Raw genomic sequence first — 19813 nt, forward strand, 5'->3', positions numbered from 1 at the left:
GACTAATATGTATCGATATAAAGTCAGATACAAATAAGCTCTTGAACTTTCTGTTAGTATCAATTATAGCTACTATAAACGTTTACCCACAAACAGGATGTTAAATGTGTTTAGATATGACCGATGTTGTGAGACCTTCCTGCAACTTTGAAATGACTTGGTCTAGTTAAATTATCCAAATGATCTCTCTGAATTGTAATGATATGTTTTTTTGTGATGATATGCTACATTAAAAAGTGTGTAGCTTAAAAAGTAGTAATTAATTACATTACCATAAAAATGCCAATGCAATAAAATACAGTAGGTCTCTCATATCCGCAGGTAATACGATCCAAGATTTACCACGGATAACATTGAAAGTTATGTTAAATACGATATTCGCGTGACATGTTTAAATGCGGTTTGGTTTAGCTGACAAATAACGTTCAGCGTCCTTAAGTAAAGTACAGTGGTACCTAAGTTCCCGAGAATAATCCTTTCTAGAGACATGCCCGTAATCCAAAGCACTTGCACATCAAAGCGAATTTTCCCACAAGAAACAATGGAAACTCAGATGGTCTTTCCACAACTCAACAATAATCATACAGAAACGGTTATCATAAATTACAAATAAAATGCGTAAAGAAATAAATCTGTATTTTATCTTAAAAAACAATTATGGCTAACTATTGAAATCACTACTACTATCCATTGTCTCATCAAGCACTTTCTTTTTGTGCGACCTTAACGACACATCTCTCCAATGACAGTTGCTCTTGCCTCTCATTTCGCAGAAATGTGGCACAGATTCCTCACTCGCACTGTTACAGCCATACTCAAGTGGGATTTTCTACAGCATTATGCAATCTTTCTCACATTTTACATAATTCTTTTTCTTCCTAAGAGGAGATCTCTATAAACACTTTCAGCTGCTCTGGATGCAGATCCATCAATCATCCGTGGTCATTTCTTGGCAATCTTCTTCCTCCTTCAGTTTCTGAATGTCGCCCTAATTCACTTCCAATCCCATGGCCTTTCACAAATATATACCTTTGGCACATAAATCCAAAATTCTACACGTATAAGTATATAAAGTTATAAAAATAAAATTTGTAGACACATTAGGTTATTTCGAAGCAGGAAAGATGAAAAATGAGCAATGCCCTCGGCGGGTCTGGAACCACGGACGTCTCGAATACGCGCCGAGCGTGCTGATCACTATACTAAGGCTTGCTAAGAAGGCGGGAGAAATACCTTATATACTACCACTTTTAAAGGGCGACTGGGGTTTATGGGACCCAATCACCAAGTTCTGGTCCTGGTGGTCTGGTCCAAGAAGCATCATCCATCATTTTTTTTAATTCGGGTGCCATAGTAGAGACATTAGATATTTTTTGAAAGTAGGAGAGACGTAAAAATGAGCAATGCCATTGCCGGGACTCGAAACATGGACTTCTCGAATACGCGCCAAGCGTGCTGACCACTACACTACGAAGGCATGCTAAGAAGGTGGGATAAATATCTTATAACTTAAATAACAACAATTAATAAAAAAAACGTAAATCTGAAAGTGTTCAGATTTTAACAATCGCCCAAAAAAACTCTTTTAAAGCTTAATATGGTAATCAATAGAGATTATCCACAGAGATGGCCCAGGTGGAACAGCGAAACATTTTATAGGATATTACATGAACACTTAATTAGACTAATATGACAACATTATGTATCTTCTGAAAATTTAAAACGCGAAAAAAATATTTAATGTAATTCTATAAAAATATCTAATGTTTTTAATTAGATATATCATGAATTAATTTCATTTTTATTTAAATCAATCAGATTAAAATAATAATAATAATATTCTTAATTTCTATTACTTTTAAATAGTTTAACTTTCTAATTAATAACAGACAAATTAAGTATGAAAGAATAATACCTTACGTTTTCCCGAATGGCAACAGACGAATGAAAAGTGTAACAATGCATTAAAATGATACAGCGTAATATTTCGCTTCGATATTAATAAACCTTTTGGACTAATAATTAAATGAAATGCACAGAAACACACGCACACACACATATATATATGCAGTTCAGCTAATTTAGAAGTGTGAAAAGTAAGTGTCAGATAGAGCTGAACAGTAACCATTAAAAATGCTATGAAAGTTTACCTGAACATATGTATGATAAATATAAACTTATACGAATGAAGTACATTTTAAAACTATTTACGATAGAAACAAAATGTCAAAATCAAAATTAAACTATTGTTTATATGTCAAAGAAGAATTGATTTTTCAAGGGGAAATTATCTTCCTTTAGCAGATGCACAAAATCTGGGGATAACCGCGTTTCGTCACTATCGATCCTTGAATACAAACCAATAAATTACTTTTGTTATACACAGAAATTTTTTAAAAAATTAAAGATAATTTGAAGTTTAAATGCGTATTCAGTGATGATTGATTTCCCCGACGCGATCATAGGACATATTCATAATAGTGTAGAACAAGGGAAGAAAATAAAACCAAGAGAAAGTGTAGAACACAATAATGCAATAAAAAGGTGCCATTTTCTACACTATTTGGCAGTTTCTACACTAGGCTACTTATACATTATTCTACACTAATTCACTTTTGGCAGATAAACAATAATTTAATTTTGATTCTGACATTTTGTTGCTATTGTAAAATGTTTTAAAATTTGTTTCATTTGTATAATTTTATATATATCATACATATGTTCAAGTAAACTTTAATGCATTTTGAATGGACTATTCAGCTCAATTTGACATTTATCTTTCACACTTCTAAGTTAGTTGAATTGCATATTAATTCAGTTTATTAAATTACAATAACACTGAAATAATGTTTCTAATCAATATCTAAAATTATTATATATTTGCTAATTTGATGTCCTTCAACCATTTGGTTTTTAATTTAGTACACACACATATATAAAATATTTTATATTAAGATATATACATTTATATCTATACAAATATTCTAAGATGAATGTGTAATCTTTAGGTTTTTTTTTTTTTTTTTTTTTTTTTTTTTTTTTAAAGACGTGAAAAATAAACATAGCCCTTTCTAGGACTCGAACCTGTACCTCTCGAATACGCGCCGAGTGTGCTATATTACACGATGAAGGCATGCTGGAAAGGAGCGGAAAATACCTTATATAGTTCCCCTTTTAAAGGGCGATTGGGGATTAGCGGGCCTAATCGCCAAATTCTGGTTGTGATGAACTATTATTAAGTCGCCACTGTAGTGTCATTAGTTTTTTTTTTTTTTTTTTTTTAAACCAAAACACATTAAAAATGCCCTCACAAGGATTCGAACTTGGATCTTTCCGATACACGTCGAGTGTGCTACCTTTGCACCATAGAGGAACGCTGGACGGGGGAAGAAAGTACCTTATAAATGTTTAAAAATAAAAATGTGTAAAACAGCTAATACTACAGTTTTTAATCCGAAAGTAGCCAGATATTTGTGTCTAAAATTTTAGTATGTACAGATAATTTGAATCAGTTTTGTATAATAAAAGATACAATTTTCGATATAGATATGTTGGATATACTATTTTTGCTGGTGCTAAGTATTTACTGAAGAAAATTTTTTAGCATTTCGAACAAATGCTTAGGTTCAGAAAATTGCGCACCTAAAACAACAAAAAGTAGTTCTATTTTAGTTCAGTTAAAGCAATTATTTTACAATATTAATAAATTACGTTCTTCAATTTATTTTTTCTTCTCCGCGTTATGTCAGAGTTTTCGTCGAATGAATTTAGCCTTATTTTTTCAGCTTTCAAATATTTTTATTAGCTAATTTTTTTATCTAAATACTTTAAGCACATGAAAGTGGAAAATATTGTAAATAATGTTTCATCGGAAAACTGACCTTTGAGTTTCGACGAACTTCTTTAAAATATTTTTGGTTGATCTTTAGATTATGGTAACTTGGCGATTTTTTTGGCGAAATTTTGGCGACCAACTCTCTTACAGCAACCCTCTATTTTTTTTTCCCAGCCGCCATTTTGTCTTCACGAAGTAAAGACATGTTTCTTTTCTTTTTATCTACTGAACACTTCTTCCAACAATCTACTAGCCGAATTACACTTATGCTACAAATTTTATCTAACAAAACTGCTTACTCATGACAAATATTCACAGCAAAATTGGGAAAAAGTGCACAATACCATACTCCTTACGCGTTTTTCAAAATAACACATACACATAAACCATGTACACGTCGACTTATTTTTACTTAAAAAAACATCCCAGAATTACACAAAAATGGCATTGCGCACACTCTTCACTATATCCATGTACACTGCTTTTTTCTCATAAATGAAAAAAATTCACGAAAATGCATGACTATTTTCTGAATCTTTAAACCCGTTAAAAAGAACATATATGAAATTACCTAATAACGAAAAAGTATATACCCTTTCCAAATATGAACATTTCCACATATAAAATAAATAAAATATCCAAAAACCTTTACTTCTAAATTATCTATTATATTATAAACGTCACCAACGCATTCATACCGCAAACATTACAAATACTTAGTGTCAAATATTTAAATTATTTCCATGCACGTTTACTTCAACTAAAACGTATACCAAATTCCTACAAACATAAAATTCACAAAATAACTATCATTTAATTAAAATATAAATAAATTCAAAAACACTACTTAAAATAAGCACATACATTAAATTAATAAAAATTAGCTTACAATCCTAATTACTTTAAACTAAATCATTGCTAATAACAATTTTCCCAATAATACCAAATTACTTTACTTCCACCTTACATTTAGAACAATGCATAAAAATAATAAAAATACTAACACCTCAAATAATTAAAAATACTAAGTTACCTAATCTTCTTCAGAATCTTGATTACGTGTCCGATAAACTTTTCTTATTTCTGTTTCAGGATCTTTAAAATCATACTTATAGTTCACAGCAAGGTACCAGGTAAAATAAATAACTTAATAAAGCATCTTTACTTCTATCTCACACAACCTTAAAGAAACACTTATTACTACCCCTTTCAATCCCACTAAATACCCATTTCGAATTCACTTATTATTAGTGGGCCATGGGAATTAGGGCCATGGGATCCAAAAATTAACGAACATTGTTTCACACAACACAGAATAAAGCCAAATACAAAATTTCCAGATTTTTTCCCGATTTCCCCCCCACCCTTTTCCGATTAAAGAACTGTAATTCGTCCATTAATATCACATGACATATCCCATGATCTCTCATTTCCCTCACACAAAATAATGCGTAATCGGAACTGAGTACTGCTCCCATTATTACCAAAGTCCCAGGTAGTAACCTTTATCGCCTCCAAAATGTCGCCAAACTACCAGTTACCATATTCTAAAGATCAGCCATATTTTTCCCTTTTCTGAAAGTGGAACCACTGAAAATTAAAAATTTATCTTCTATTTTATAAGCCTGCGTTTTCCACTCTTTATATGGGTGAATTAATTCTCCATGACATGGATGCTGTAGATACGAAGAAACGCAATTTAGATCCTCTTTTAGTTAATATGTATATTCTCCAAGATGAAAGTATTCGATATCATGCTTTTTTGCTATTCATCCTGCAATGTAACTTAAATTATCATGTTCTGTATCAATCATATCCAATTTCTATTCGAATTTCCAAAGGAGCAATCGATACTTTTTTCAGTATTATAAGGATTATGTTAATTTTATTAACAGTTAAGTTTTAAGTTAAAGTTCCTTTCCTGTCAAATTCTTAACTTCAACTTACTTCTTCCGGCCAGAACGTAGTTTTGGAATCATTCTGAATACTTAATGAGGAGAAGCGGTATTTAAACCGCGAAATTACTTGCAGAGTTAGAGAGAATCAGAGTTTCTGATTTGCGCGCGTCTGCCTTTTGGCTACTCTCTCTCTCAAAGCTGTTATTACGCTCGGCCGTACTCAGGCCCTTGATAAGCTTCGTAGTCAATTAGAGTTAAGGGGCCAACTTGATTAGAATCTTGATAGCTTAGGCTATATTTATTTAGTTAATCTTAGTTTTAGTTAGTTTTATTAGTGATAACTGCATTTAGTGTTTTCATATTTCCATTTGATGATGGCACTGCTTACGAGGACAGTAGTGAAATTAACTGCTGAAAAATCTCTCTGATGGAATTCTGGAATTAATGGCCTTGGTTTATCAAGCCCCATTTAGTCATAAGTCACACAAACTCTCTATCTCTCACTGGAAATAGAGAGATTAAAGACACAATGTTCATATTCCTATGTCTTTTCTTACATAGCATTAGTCATATATGTTGACATCACGCTGTACGTGCATACTTGGAGAAAAGCCATAGCCGGTGATTTCTTTTGTTTAGCTTATATTATGTAAGATGAAAAATATCTAAATCAAAATTCCAACTTTAATTTACAATAGACCTTTGGATTTCCATTTTATTCTAGTTACTTCCTTTTTACATCATAAAAATAATAATTTCTCATACTAAATATCTCTAAAGTGCTTCATTTCAAAATTAATGCTTCTCATATGATTTTGACACAACGCTTCATCCAATAATGATTTCAGGTTTGGACACCGAAACTAAATCATTGTGAACCAAGTTTTCATCTTGGCCACTTTGCATTATCTCTTTCGTTTCTGCGCTATTCTTTCCACCATCGCAATTCATTATTATAAGGTGTAGAAAAGGCAAAAATAATGTAAAGAATGAGTGTACATATTACGCTGTAAAATGCACGTTTAGAATGCGCTTCTCATGAATAAAGAAGTATTAAATGAGCCCAACTGCTGACGTCTTCCATGCACCAAGCTTCAGCATTTCGTAAATCATGTTCTCCTAAGCGTCATCAATTTCTAAATTATTAAACTTATACATACATTCACACTGTATATACGTCATATTTGCTCGCGTATTTTCCTTTTCTTTTTATTTTTCTAATTTGATATGAAAACAGAGAGCAGAAAATTATGTGAATAGTTTAATTCCTGAGGGATGTATTTACAATAAGCCCAAACCAAATGGGAGACATTTATGCCGGAAATAATAACAATATTATTTATTTAAAAGGAACCTACATTCCAATTAGAATACATAGTAATATTAACATTTCAATATGCCATAAAATATCTTCATTTCTGCTTTCCTGTTTCTTGAATCGTAGTCCGCTATTTTTGGTGTCCACTACTATTACCCAAGACTTAAATCTTTCATAGTGGATTAGCTCCAGAATTTCTCTCGGAAGCCAAGCAGGTCCTTGCAGATTTGAAACTCATAGTCTCCATGATTCAGGAGTCTAGACTCTCACTCTTAATTAGAAAACCAACAGAAGATAATAAAAAACCTCAGAATGAAAACAAGATGGCTTCGATTAATGGATAATCAAATTTTTCATACTATTCCATACTATTAGCTGTCTGGAACGCCTGCGAGCTCCCTACTAAGCTGCATGAACTGCAACATTTTTTAAGCGAACATGACATTGATATTGTCTCTTTACAGAAAGGCACGCTCAAGCTTGTCATCGGCTGTGCATTCCCAACTATCGCTCATATTGATGCGATCGACACAGTCATCGTCGAGGCGGTGTAGCAATCTTCGTAAAGAAAAATTTCCTCTCGTGTTTAATCAGTGAAATACGAAATCAAAATTGTGAACAAGTCACAGTTTGTATGTCACTACCAACTTATAAGGATATTTACTTCTGAACTTTGTACAACTCTCCGCATAACACACTTGGTGAGCAATTTTTAGATTCTCTATTTGCATCTGATGCGCCCACTATAATAGCGAGAGATTTTAACGCCAAGCACTCTGCCTAGAACTGTCGGCGAAGCAATCCTAATGGTGTGACTTTGCATAATTGCATAACAAATCATCCTATCATTATTTATTCTCCACCTGAATATACCTACCGCCCTGTCAGATTCTAATACTCGGACATTCTGGAGATACTTATTACTAATGTTACTATACCGGTTGCTTTAAATTTCATGCATAAACTTTCATTTGACCATCTACCTGTGATTGCAAACCTTGGTATCGCTTACAATAATCAGCCTACTGTGAAAACTATCGCTAACTGGATTTTATTCGAAAACCTCATTACAAACTGTGATTTAAACTTTAATAACCTAAATACTATCCAAGGTATTGATAATGCAGTGTACAAACTCACAACAGCCCTTCAAAACGCTACTAAGGATGCCAGTGATACTATTAATAACAGAAATAAAATATAGCGTCTTCACTCCAATATCAGGCACTTTATGAAACAAGGAAACTATCTCCGTATGTGGTACGGTACCGTCTGACGTGGGACCCAACATTAAAGGGTAATATCAACCGCATTAGTAAAGATATCAAACGACTTATAAAAGAGTATCGTGAGGAACTATGGAATGATAAAATTCAAAATCTGGATATAACTAATTCTCCTTCTGGAACTTAATCAAAACTCTAAAGTCAAATTATGCAAGTAATAGACCTCCCTATCATGCCAATCAAATCACAATTTCTAAGGATGACAAAGCCAACATTTTCGCTACACACCTCGAAAATCAATTTCAGTCCAACATTTGGCATATGGATACCAATTCTGAAATATGTATCCTCCTTAAAGTTAACGACAGGCTGAACGCCCCGTCAGTCAAGAATCTCATCACTCTAGCCACGCCATCTGAAGTGAAAAACATCATTAGTAAACTCAATAAGAGAAAAGCGCCTGGAATTGACGGAATTTCTAATCGTACCATCAAATCTCCCCCATAAATGTATTCTGCGAAATTACCAACCTTATAAATGCCTGTTTAACCAACAACTTATTTCCCGACACTGTGGGAAAAAAGACTAAAATTATTATGTTACACAAGCCAAGCAAGAAGCATACGCAACCGCATGGTTTCCGACCCGGAAGTAAAACAAGACTTGGAAAACTTTACGAGAAAATTATTACCAACAGAATGAAACCTTATTTAAATCTACTTCCTCCGGAGAAGTTTGGATTTCGACTAAATCTGTCCGCGATGAAACAACTGCTACGCATCACTGAATTCGCAAGTGCTGTCCCCTTGCATTTAAAATTAAATGTTTCTCTCGTCATGCTAGACGTAGCGAAAACCTTCGATCGCGTCTGGCATGATCGACTTATTGCTAAATTGATTGACCTTAAGAGAACTGACTCTTCTGATTTATTCATTTCTCACCAACCGCACTTTATGTGTTTCCGTTGGTAATTCTACCTCTGGTACTAAGACTATCTCAGCTGGCGTCCCACAGGGTTCCTGTGTAGGTCCTGTGCTGTACTTATTCTACTTTGCTGATTTCCCTAAAGTTGAACATCATTAATTACATGTTGGCCCGCTATGCAGACGACATTGCCGTGGCAGTGAAGTCTGCAAATGTAAACCCCGCCATAACGAAACTTCAAGGCATTGTACCTACGATTGAACAATGGGACAAACAGTGTAAAATCATCATAAAATCTCAAAAATCACAGTTATTAATTATTAGTAGAAGAAAAAGAAACTTTCCACTCCAGAAGCAATTAATCCTCTTCAATGAACCTGTGACAATTGTTAGTGAGGCTAAAAATACTTAGGAATAATTCTAAATAACAAGCTCGCATGGACATCGCACATCACGCACTTTCGAAATAAAGCCCTGAGGATTATGAAATGTCTGCTTTCACTCTTTGGGAAATTCTCGAAACTAGATCTGGCAGAAAAGAAACTAATTTATCTGACCACGATTCGTTCAATAATGTCTTATGCTTCGCCTGCCTGGGCTGCTGCAATTGATTCAGATATTCAAAGACTGCAAATTGCTCAAAATAAATACTTACTCATCATAACAAATGCTCACTATTTTGTTAGAAATTATATTCTGCATAGCGATCTAAAACAAGATCCCATTAAAAAAAACCTTCCTACTTAAAACTAACAATAATTTCTTAATTGATGCATGTAACTGTGAGTCCCTAAGATATTTCAAACTTTTTCAATATGAGATATTAACTGAAGACAGATACCTCAGGCTCTTTGCTGCTCACTGTGTACAAGAAAACGGAAATCAAAATTTCTCCACCTAGCGTGCTACTCTTATTAATATCTTCGACGCTGCTGTTACATCATATTACGTTTACTATAGACTCAAGCAGCATTCAGCTGTGTCAGAACTTTAGTGGATGACCACCCACGTGACCCAGATCTTATTCGTAATTCTCAAATATGCTGCATCAACTGATACTGTGCACATGTATATAGTTTCCTTTACAAATATGCGTTCTTTATGTTTTTCTTATATTATAAGTTGAAGTGCATTACTACTCATTTATTTGTATTTTATCATACTTTTACTTTTCGTACTGCACCGACAGTGGACGTCAACGTAACGTGACCCAGAACTTTGTGAACAGAGTAACTTCGCTGAACTCTGTGCATCAAGCAGCTGTAAATATATTCATAGTTTCTTTGATTTTACAGTATCATATTGATCCTCTTCTGCTGCATTGTATTATATTTTGTATCCAGATTATATACTTTCATTTTGTATATCTGCCAAATATTGCACCTCATGTTCGTCTTGATGGGTGTGCATATCACATGACTACACATCTGCTCATTTCCTGATTTATATTAAGTACCTTACGGAAATTTCTGTAATGAGACCAAGTTTATAGATTCGATGAAATGTTCTACTATTATTATTAAGAAACTTTATTGACTTCTTACTGTATTTTTGCCAAGAAATTATGTATTTTTTCAGAATTCCATCGAACAATTCCATCGCCTTAGACCCTCTCAACCAACACGATATCTTCCTGCATCCAAGTGACTACTGATCATGCCCCTCCCCTCTGCTAGCCTGTTCTGTGGACCGATTCTGAAGCATTGAATACCTGAAGCGCTCATAGAAGCAATATAAAGAAAGACAGCCCAAACAAAGCATGCATTACGCATGCTAATCGGGGCAAAAAAATTAGAATTTGGAACTTGAACTCTGCATCGTTTGTTACAAGCTTACAAGTCATCGCTATCATTACCGTTGTCATCGTCTTCGCCAATGTTCAGTCTGTCTTATCCTTGTGCAAGCAAATCTGCTATAAAATCAGTTACTAAGACGGAAACAGCTACGAATAATGGATGAATCCATTTTAAAATTTAAGAACGCTCGTTTTTGAACGCCTTGAAGAAGGAAGATTATGTAAATATTTTTAAAATTTTGAAAACCTCGCGCTAAACTGCTAAGGGTGAAAACACGCAAGTAAATATGGTATGTATTTGATAATGCTAAGAATTTTCGATCTAGTTATAATTATGTAAAATAGGCATAAAAGTAAACTTGGAATAACGTAGAGTTTAAACAGAACTCTATCATACTAAGGGTGAGTAATATGAGGCTTTCCTTAGATTTAAAATAAATCTTATTCACAAGATAAAATTTTTGTGGATAATTGTAGCAGAACTAAAGTCAGACTTTCGGATTAAGGGGCCAATTATGATCAGCTAATGAAAATTTATTTTCTTTCTTTACGAATACAGGATTTCTCTTTCTTAAAGCGAAATTTTTCATACTCTTTTAGTTTTGGACAATATATGCAAATCAAATTGACAAGAGATGTTTTAAATCCCTAAGAATAATTAGAATTGGAGTAGAATCTTTAAGAACTTATAAAGTATTTCCCCCCGCCTTCTTAGCATGATTTCCTGGTGTAACGATCAGCACTCTCGGGGCGTATTTGATAGGTCCGAGGTTCGAGTCCCGGCGAGGGCACTGGTCATTTTTCATGTTTCCTGCTTTCAAAATAACCTAATGACTCTACAGTGGCGCCCGAACTAAAACAGGTGGTGGATGATGATTATCCACACCAGGATTTGGCGATTAGGTCCCCTAATCCCCAGTCGCTCTTTAAAAGTGAGAGTATATAAGATATTTCTTCCGCCTTCTTAGCATGCTTTCGTTGTTTAATGGTCAGTACACTCGGCGCGTATTCGAGAGGTCCGAGGTTTGAGTTCCGGCGAGGGCATTGCTCATTTTTCACATCTCCTGGTTCGAAATAACACAATGTCTCTACAAACTAAATAATGAATCTCATTAATACGCGAAAAAACAACCTGAAATTTAAAACTTGTGGAGAAACCGAATATTCTCTTTTTCTTTTGATAGAAGTCGTGCCCTTGGAAACCATGATGCTATGGCTGTTTCTGACAGGAGAATATTTTTGTAATGGTAAGAGAATTCTTTGGGGCTTTACCAAAAATTGTAGAAGTTAATTATATTAAATGCAATAGATTTCAAATAATTGAGCTACTGAGTAAGAAAGTATAGCGAAAACGCGAATCTTGAGACCACATATTTATATATATATATGTTGTTGTTGGTGTTCAGAATGGTAATTCAACACGCAAAGGAAAGGAAAGAGAAAAAGATTTTCGTAAACAACAGCGTTAAAATCAATTTCATTACAGGTTGCTGGGGGTAAGAATGCCATCTAATTCAGTTTTAGTTAAAATTATTATATTATTTGTAAATGTTATGCTAAAGATCGATATCTGGCAATTGTTGATATTCTCCAGTGAATATCAGCATTTACGTATTCGCTTTATGTCCGAAATATTTGTTAAGTATCATTATTTCTCACTTACACCGGCAAACATCGACATTCAGCATGAAATAATGTTGAATAAAAATAAACAAATTGTGAATATTGAATAAAAAATATTTTTGTTACATTAGGATGACAATGCAACTTTTAAAGTCATATTTTATTATTAAAACATTCATTATTATTTATATTAAAGTCTTTATTATTTATATTAAAATATATGTTGTTTGGTTCTAACAAACATAAACTTCATTTTAAGCAATTTTCAGGATTTAGCGCACCTAATTTTAATCTATATCGTTCCTTTCGAATGCATGGAATTAACAAATCTTTTGCCCTACCAGGTTGAGATTTAAAGTTGGGACACTTTCCTTGCTAGAGCTTGGTTTCCATTATTATGCAGGAGCATTTCAGAGGTGCCTTCGTGACTTTTTAAGGAAAACTAACTCGTATCCAAGCTAAACATGGGGAAAAGCGCGAAAATGCTCATGCAGCCAGCCTGTTTGTCAAGATTCCAACACACATCGAACAATCACTGTTCATTGACTTTACCGCTCGGCCATTGTTGGACTGTCTTTGCTGAAGATAACATTGATTCTAACTTTAGAATAGTTTTTTTCTCGAAATTTTTCGAAAATATTCAGATAATTGATGTTTCGAACGATAGAGCTCCTACTGAAAAATATGTAAATAAAATATTAAACTACTTAAATATAATTTCAAATTTAAGAAAATTTTTCATCATTTATAGATTTCATTTTCGTCTTGCAAAACTGAAAAATATTATAAATATAAAATGTGAAACTTTTTATTGCGAAGTAAACTACTTCTATTAATATAAATTGCTAGAATTATATCAGTGATCCATAACATATTTGGTATTTAATTTTCAGCATCCTTTCGAGCGCTCTGTTTCGAGATGATAACGTGCGATGTTTCATGATTTTCCAAAATAAACTGATAAATAGTCCCCAAAGCAGCTCGATACAGAACAGCTTATCCTTGTGCAAAACCTCAGAATTTTTAATTTTCCATTCCATGTGATGCTCCGTAAAGTTCAGCTTTATGCTGAAAATATTTTATATTTGTATTAAACATATTTTATACGATTGCACCTTTTCCTGTTTAATTTTTTGTGAATTATTATTTTATCAACTATTCATGAACAGTTGTTATTTATGAACAGTTGAACGGCAACCCCATTTTGAACTGCGTTCGCCAGTTCTACTTCTGCCAGACACGCGTAATATAATATAAATAAAGCTTAAAAAGTTATTATAATTAGCTTCAAAAGAAAGGCAGCAATGTTACGCAAGGCCAAACTTTGTACGCATCTTTTTTTTTTTTTTTTTCCTGACCCAAGGCTATCAAAAGGAAAGAATTGCTAAGGCGCGCCGAATTTTGAGAGCAAGTTTGCCTTTGATGACTACAAACATTCTTTTTTTATTTATTTTCTTTTTTTTTTCCTTTTTGTCTGAGCTGTAGGAATTTATTAATTAATTTTAAATTAAAAGCTTTCTTTTTGAATATGCAGAATCAACTGCGTTTTCCCCGAGAATCAGTTTAATGTCCAAACAAAATTTACAGTTTTACTGAAAAACTAAGAAAACGTTTTCGGTTTGGTTTGATTTGTTTGGTTCATTTGATTTTGCAAAGCACGCGAGGGCTACCTGCTTAAGAGGGGCATGCCGTCGTAGAGTGTTTTATAGGAAAAACTGGCCCGTATACACGTTACGCTTGATGAAAACCACAGAAATGCCCATGCAGGCAACCCGTTCGCCGGGATTCGAGCCCCGCACCGAACCATTACTGCTCAACTTGTTTAACGCCCGCCGTTGGGGAGACCAAGCCGTTTTCGGTAAAACATTGAAATTAATAGAAATAATTTTATACGCATAAATTTGCAAATGCTTTTGCTTATCTAAATGCAAACGATATGGAAAAAATAACTTCTAAATCAGTGTAAATAGGAAATTGAAAATATGCCAAATCTAACTATATATAAATATTATGTGCTGTAGAGCTATTTTGGAGATTTCACAAAATTTTTTAATTTTGAAAGTTTCTTCAGAAAGTTCGTCATTAGTGATTAAAAGTTCATATTTATTATTTTTTAGATTAGTTCTAAAACATTAAGTTCGGTATAAAATTTGTAGCCATGCTTATCGATTTACGCAACGAAAATACAAAATGATAAATGAATAATTAAAAGAGCTAAAAATATTTTTTTGGTTATAAATACACAATAACATAAAATAAGCGCATGATTAAAAATGATGGAAGTTTAATCTTTGAAAGATTATACTGATTACGTTTTACTATTGTATATTTTTAAATGAGAAGATTCATACATAAATTTTGAGAAAAACTCAGAATTCAAGGTTGAAAATGCTTTGTGAGGTATGTGAGATTAAATCTCCTAAAATAAGCGTGCTTTGAATATTTAATGTAACAATGGCATCATAATTTACAAAATAGTGATTACATAATAAGATTTTATCAGACAAGCTAAATTCCTAAAAGTATGCACACATTACAGGCTTTCTATAAGTAATCCCATTTGAATGATGCTCAGATATCGGGCTACTAATAATATGGTTTTGTATGCACTTTGTGAAAAATCAGTACATCAACTTTTAGAAAGCAATTTTGGCAACTAACATATGAGGTATTTTTTTTTCTTATTACAGGTCTTTTGGGTGGCGACGTGGACTACAGATAATAGCCGGTGTACAATCCGTAACTTCATTCTTTGCAATTTTATACCGTCCAGCTTCATTGTACCATCCTCAGAGAAGAGCGATTTTACACATCAAAAGTCTTCAAAAGAGATCAAAAGCCAAAGATAAAGCGCCTGTATTACAGAAGCGCCGTTTTCTTGATTTTTCTGTTCTGAAATCAAAAACTGTACAAATATTAATTTTAGGAACAGGAATCTCATCTTTCGGAATTACCACGCCATTCATTTTAATGGTACTTTTACTATTTACTTTTAACGTTACTTTTTAAAGATTTCGTTAGATTAAAAAATTATTAATATAATCTACTGTTAAAAATATACAACTGCTCAGGATATCTGATTCTGCTCAGGATATCTGATCTGCAGGGATCAACACGTCTTTCGAGAATTCCCTTTGTAAAATATTTAATATTTTAGTAAAAAGATTCTCCTCAGTTTTAACAAAAGTATTCTGCGCATAGTAGAAAGAATAAGTACTCGTAGAATTGTTGAATGAGCTAAGGCTTTTGAATGTTATAAAGCTTCTTTATGGTTTTAAATTTCACTGTAAAAGAATCGGTTTCAGGTTTTCATTTTGATTAACAGTGATGTAGTACTCAATTTTATTTTAACATTTGTTGTCTATTTAATCTCCAAAAGGGTTATAGCAACCCTTCAAGTTAAAATAATGCAGTATACATTGTTCGTAGAAAAAATAAACTAAGACTGGAAATTTCTAAAGTGTGCAACCTGAGAACTTGTATAAAAGCAGAACTGTTTACAGATATTGCCATGAAGTAAACTGTGAGTTCATCCAGCTGAAACTGAACAATGCGTTAAAGTATACAAAACATTATCCATAATTCTACGTGATATTCTCTAATGTATAAAAATCACATAATGTCTCTTACTATTCAGAAAATTAATTGTTTCTAGGTATGAAAATGTAGATGTATTTAAGCAATCCGGATATATCATAAATGTGTTTGAATAAATTAAGTTTCTCTTGCTTCAGATGCTGATATTTCGAGAAAAATATCTGCTTTTTCTAATGGAATTATGAAGGTATATTCATCTTTGATCCCAATTCGAATATTTGATTCATCAGTGCCAAATTAATTACGAGCAACTGCAGGCGGGGTGTTTAATAACATTTAGCAGAAGCATCCCGCGTTGGTCACTTGAGAGCGAATACTGTTGGAGTTGCAGCAAAACTTCATAAGTCTTAATTGCCAATTGTCATTTGTCAGTGATGTATTATTTCGTACCGGCATTTCGGGAAAAAAGCAGTATTTGCTTCAAATAATTTCAGCAGGTGTTAGTACGTGTTATAATAATTAAAAACATGATTAATTCTGTCAGAAATTATCTCATTGCTCTGTACGTGTTCTCATTTTATATGTACCAGGATCTCCAGGTATCTAGGAAGATCCATTGTTCGAAACTCGAAAGCATAGTCGAATTTTCGTCTTCTCCTCTAAAAAAAACCTAATATCTAATCAATTTTACCACTGAAAATCAATACTTCGTAAATTTGATATAATTCTCTTATTTTTATCAAATTTACCCGTCAGCTGCCTTTTCTACAATATAATTATTGCTATTTAAGTCCTTCATTTTGGTATTAACCACATTCCAGTACCCTTTATTTAAGCTTTTTTCTTCGGGTAAGCAATATTTTTTCCTAAACTTTAGAAGTTCCGAGGCAAAGAATACATTTCGCTGTTACAAAGAGAAATAACAAGTACTTTTTGTTTAACAAGGACTAACTTGTAATAAACGGTTGCCGTATATGCAAGGAAGTAAAATTTATATGAACACGATATAAATGTCATATTTCATTGATCTGTATTAGCACTACAATCTTGGCATCTAGTTAAGGCAGCTGTCACATGTGGTGTGATAACGTTTTTGAATTATGTTTATTCCAAACGATGCCGAGCGCAGTACATTGCAAGGCCCACTTGTTCCCCAATGAGTAAGACCGCTGGCCCTTGGAAATTTGCCTAAAGCTCGGTTTCCTGGTGAACAGGTTGATTATATGGGGTTTTCTTGCGTGTTAACTCAATAAGGATCAATTTCTCAAACAAATACCTATCTTTTAAAGCAGTCTTCGCGTGTTTTATTATTCGAATAACTTTAAATGTCCTTATTAGAGTGAGAAGAAGGTGTTTTATTGCTATATTAGCGTTTTACCTACTGTTAACTCCAGAACTTGGAAGTACGCTATACATTTTTCATAGCTTCCAAATATTCAGATAGCAAGATAATTTGGATAATGTGCATTGTTGTTCAAGAAGTAGAAGCATTTAGAAATTATGCCAGGTTTTACTGTTTTTTTAATAAGAAATTGTTAACTTAAGCGGAACACTTTTTCTTTGCTGATATTAAAACTAATTTTAGAAAATTTGTTTTACACGCAGAAATTCGGATTATTTTTCTTTAAGCGATAAAGTGAATTTTTAACTAGGAAAATTAAGAATAATTTTAAGTATGGATATTTAAACATCTAACTAATAAAAAATTGTTTTAATTTGTAACATAATTGCTCTATTAATTATTGTTCCGGAATATACTTTTAAATTGAAATATTAAAATATGGAGTATGAAATTTACAGAACATTTATTATTAATTTGCAGATGAAAAGTATTTCTCTTAGCTATATAAGACGACAGAACTGCTTTCTTACTAAAGGCTAAATTCATCTGTTTTGTTCAGAACTGATCCCTATAGATGCCAAAGATATAATACTTAAAAGATGCATTATACGTAGCAAGAGTTAATTCACTTGTTGATTTACTTATTTACTTGTTCCATCATGACAAGTATACCAGAACTATGCTTAAGGGAAGGCATGCCTTTGTGAAAGGAAACTGGCTCGCATTTATATTGCAAATGGGGAAAACCTACTAAAACGCCCATGTAACAAGACCATTTGGACTTGCCCACTTTGCTGTCTGTTGATGGAAGTTCCACTTGTTGAAACAGTATTTTCAGAATAGAGATTTCAAATCAAGTAAATCCACTCTAAGACCACCACCCAGGTTTTTAAATGATTTTAGTCTTCTGTGGAGGTGGTTATCTTCGTAAAAATGATTATCGATTACAGCGACTATCGATTTGTAAAATGAATTTACTCTATTCAAGATTCATGGAATCTGTTAAAGGAGAACATTGAAGTAGTAGCGTAATGTATCAATTTATTGACATTGATATTTTAATAAAGTTACGTATTAATTACAAAGATAAGTCGATAATAAGTAAGAAAATATTCACCTAATGAAGTCTGCCTATTTGATTTCCTCTTTTGGTTAATCACTTCCTTTTGTAAAACACTATGAATGTCATAAAACCAACTATAAATTAACTATCTATTGTGCGTGTCTGCCAATTTCTTGTATTTCATATCACCTTTAGTAGCATTTTCTATAATTTTTATTCGAATTTCTAAATTTAAGATTAAATTTAATGTTTTATTTCATATGTTTAAATCTGAAGTTTTAAAAAGATTTCATTCTAAAGCTAATTACTTTATACTAACTTAATAAATTAATTTAGTTATGTTGATTAACTCAGTATTCAATTAATTTAAGTAAAACTGCATGGTTTCTATTGAATCAATGATTACTTTACGACCTCACATAAAACTGCATATAGTACTTTTTCTGTTTTAGGTTGAAGAAATGAAAAAAGATGACTTGAATCTGAAAAGCATTTACCAGTTGCAAGTTTTTTTAGGTATTGCAATTTCACTCGGAGCATCAGTTTTCGGCATTATCGTAATCAAGAACAGCGTACAGTGTCTGATTGCCAAGCAATACCTTTGCCAGGCTGCAGCACTTTTTTTGAGTGCGTGGCTTTTGGCCTATCCAGCTTTGACAGGCTTCCATGGATATGTTTTGTTTGTATGGATCTATGGCATCTTCTATGGTGGTTACATCTACTCTCTTAAGCTCTGTGTTTTTGAAAAAGTGAGAGCCCGGAATTACGCTCGGGCCTGGAGCTTAATACTATGCAGTCAAGCAATTCCAAGCTTCTTTGGTTTACCCGTGATACGTAAGTATCGTATTTTGCTTGATTTATTACTTCATAAGTTATAAAAATTTATGGAAACATCCTTAACGGAGGAAGTAATATTTGTAAATGAAAATACCTAAGAGCCGAATACATAAAAGAAAACTTTGAGAGGATTCTGCTTACAAAACTGGCCTTAAAATATGTGCTTTCTCAAAACATTTTTGGTTTTGTTCCTCTTAATAGTATTGTATGTACACATCTGAAAATCTGGATTTAATGACACTGATTTTTCTTAATAAGACGCAAAGCTAGTTTAACAAAGTATATAAGGTTATTTTCTACCTCCTTTCTGCATGCCTTTGTGGTTAACGATAGCACACTTGGCGCGTATTCGAGAGATCCAAGTTCGAATCCCGGCGAGGGCATTCTCATTTTTAATGTTTTCTGGTTTAAAAAA

At 33.0% G+C, this 19813-nt stretch overlaps 1 protein-coding gene across 1 annotated transcript in view; it reads left to right on the forward strand.

The window, feature by feature from the left end:
• LOC118195073 (monocarboxylate transporter 2-like) overlaps positions 1 to 19813 on the forward strand; it is a 42299-nt gene that overhangs the window by 18386 nt on the left and 4100 nt on the right. The window contains exons 3-4 of the mRNA XM_085807386.1: positions 15310 to 15592; positions 19014 to 19395. Coding sequence (XP_085663512.1) covers positions 15310 to 15592; positions 19014 to 19395 — 665 coding nt within the window. The remainder of the gene's footprint in view (positions 1 to 15309; positions 15593 to 19013; positions 19396 to 19813) is intronic.

The sequence above is a fragment of the Stegodyphus dumicola genome, chromosome X1, assembly GCF_044657685.1.
Source record: "Stegodyphus dumicola isolate Sdum_Otavi_A_Nest chromosome X1, ASM4465768v1".
Classification (NCBI taxonomy): domain Eukaryota; kingdom Metazoa; phylum Arthropoda; class Arachnida; order Araneae; family Eresidae; genus Stegodyphus; species Stegodyphus dumicola.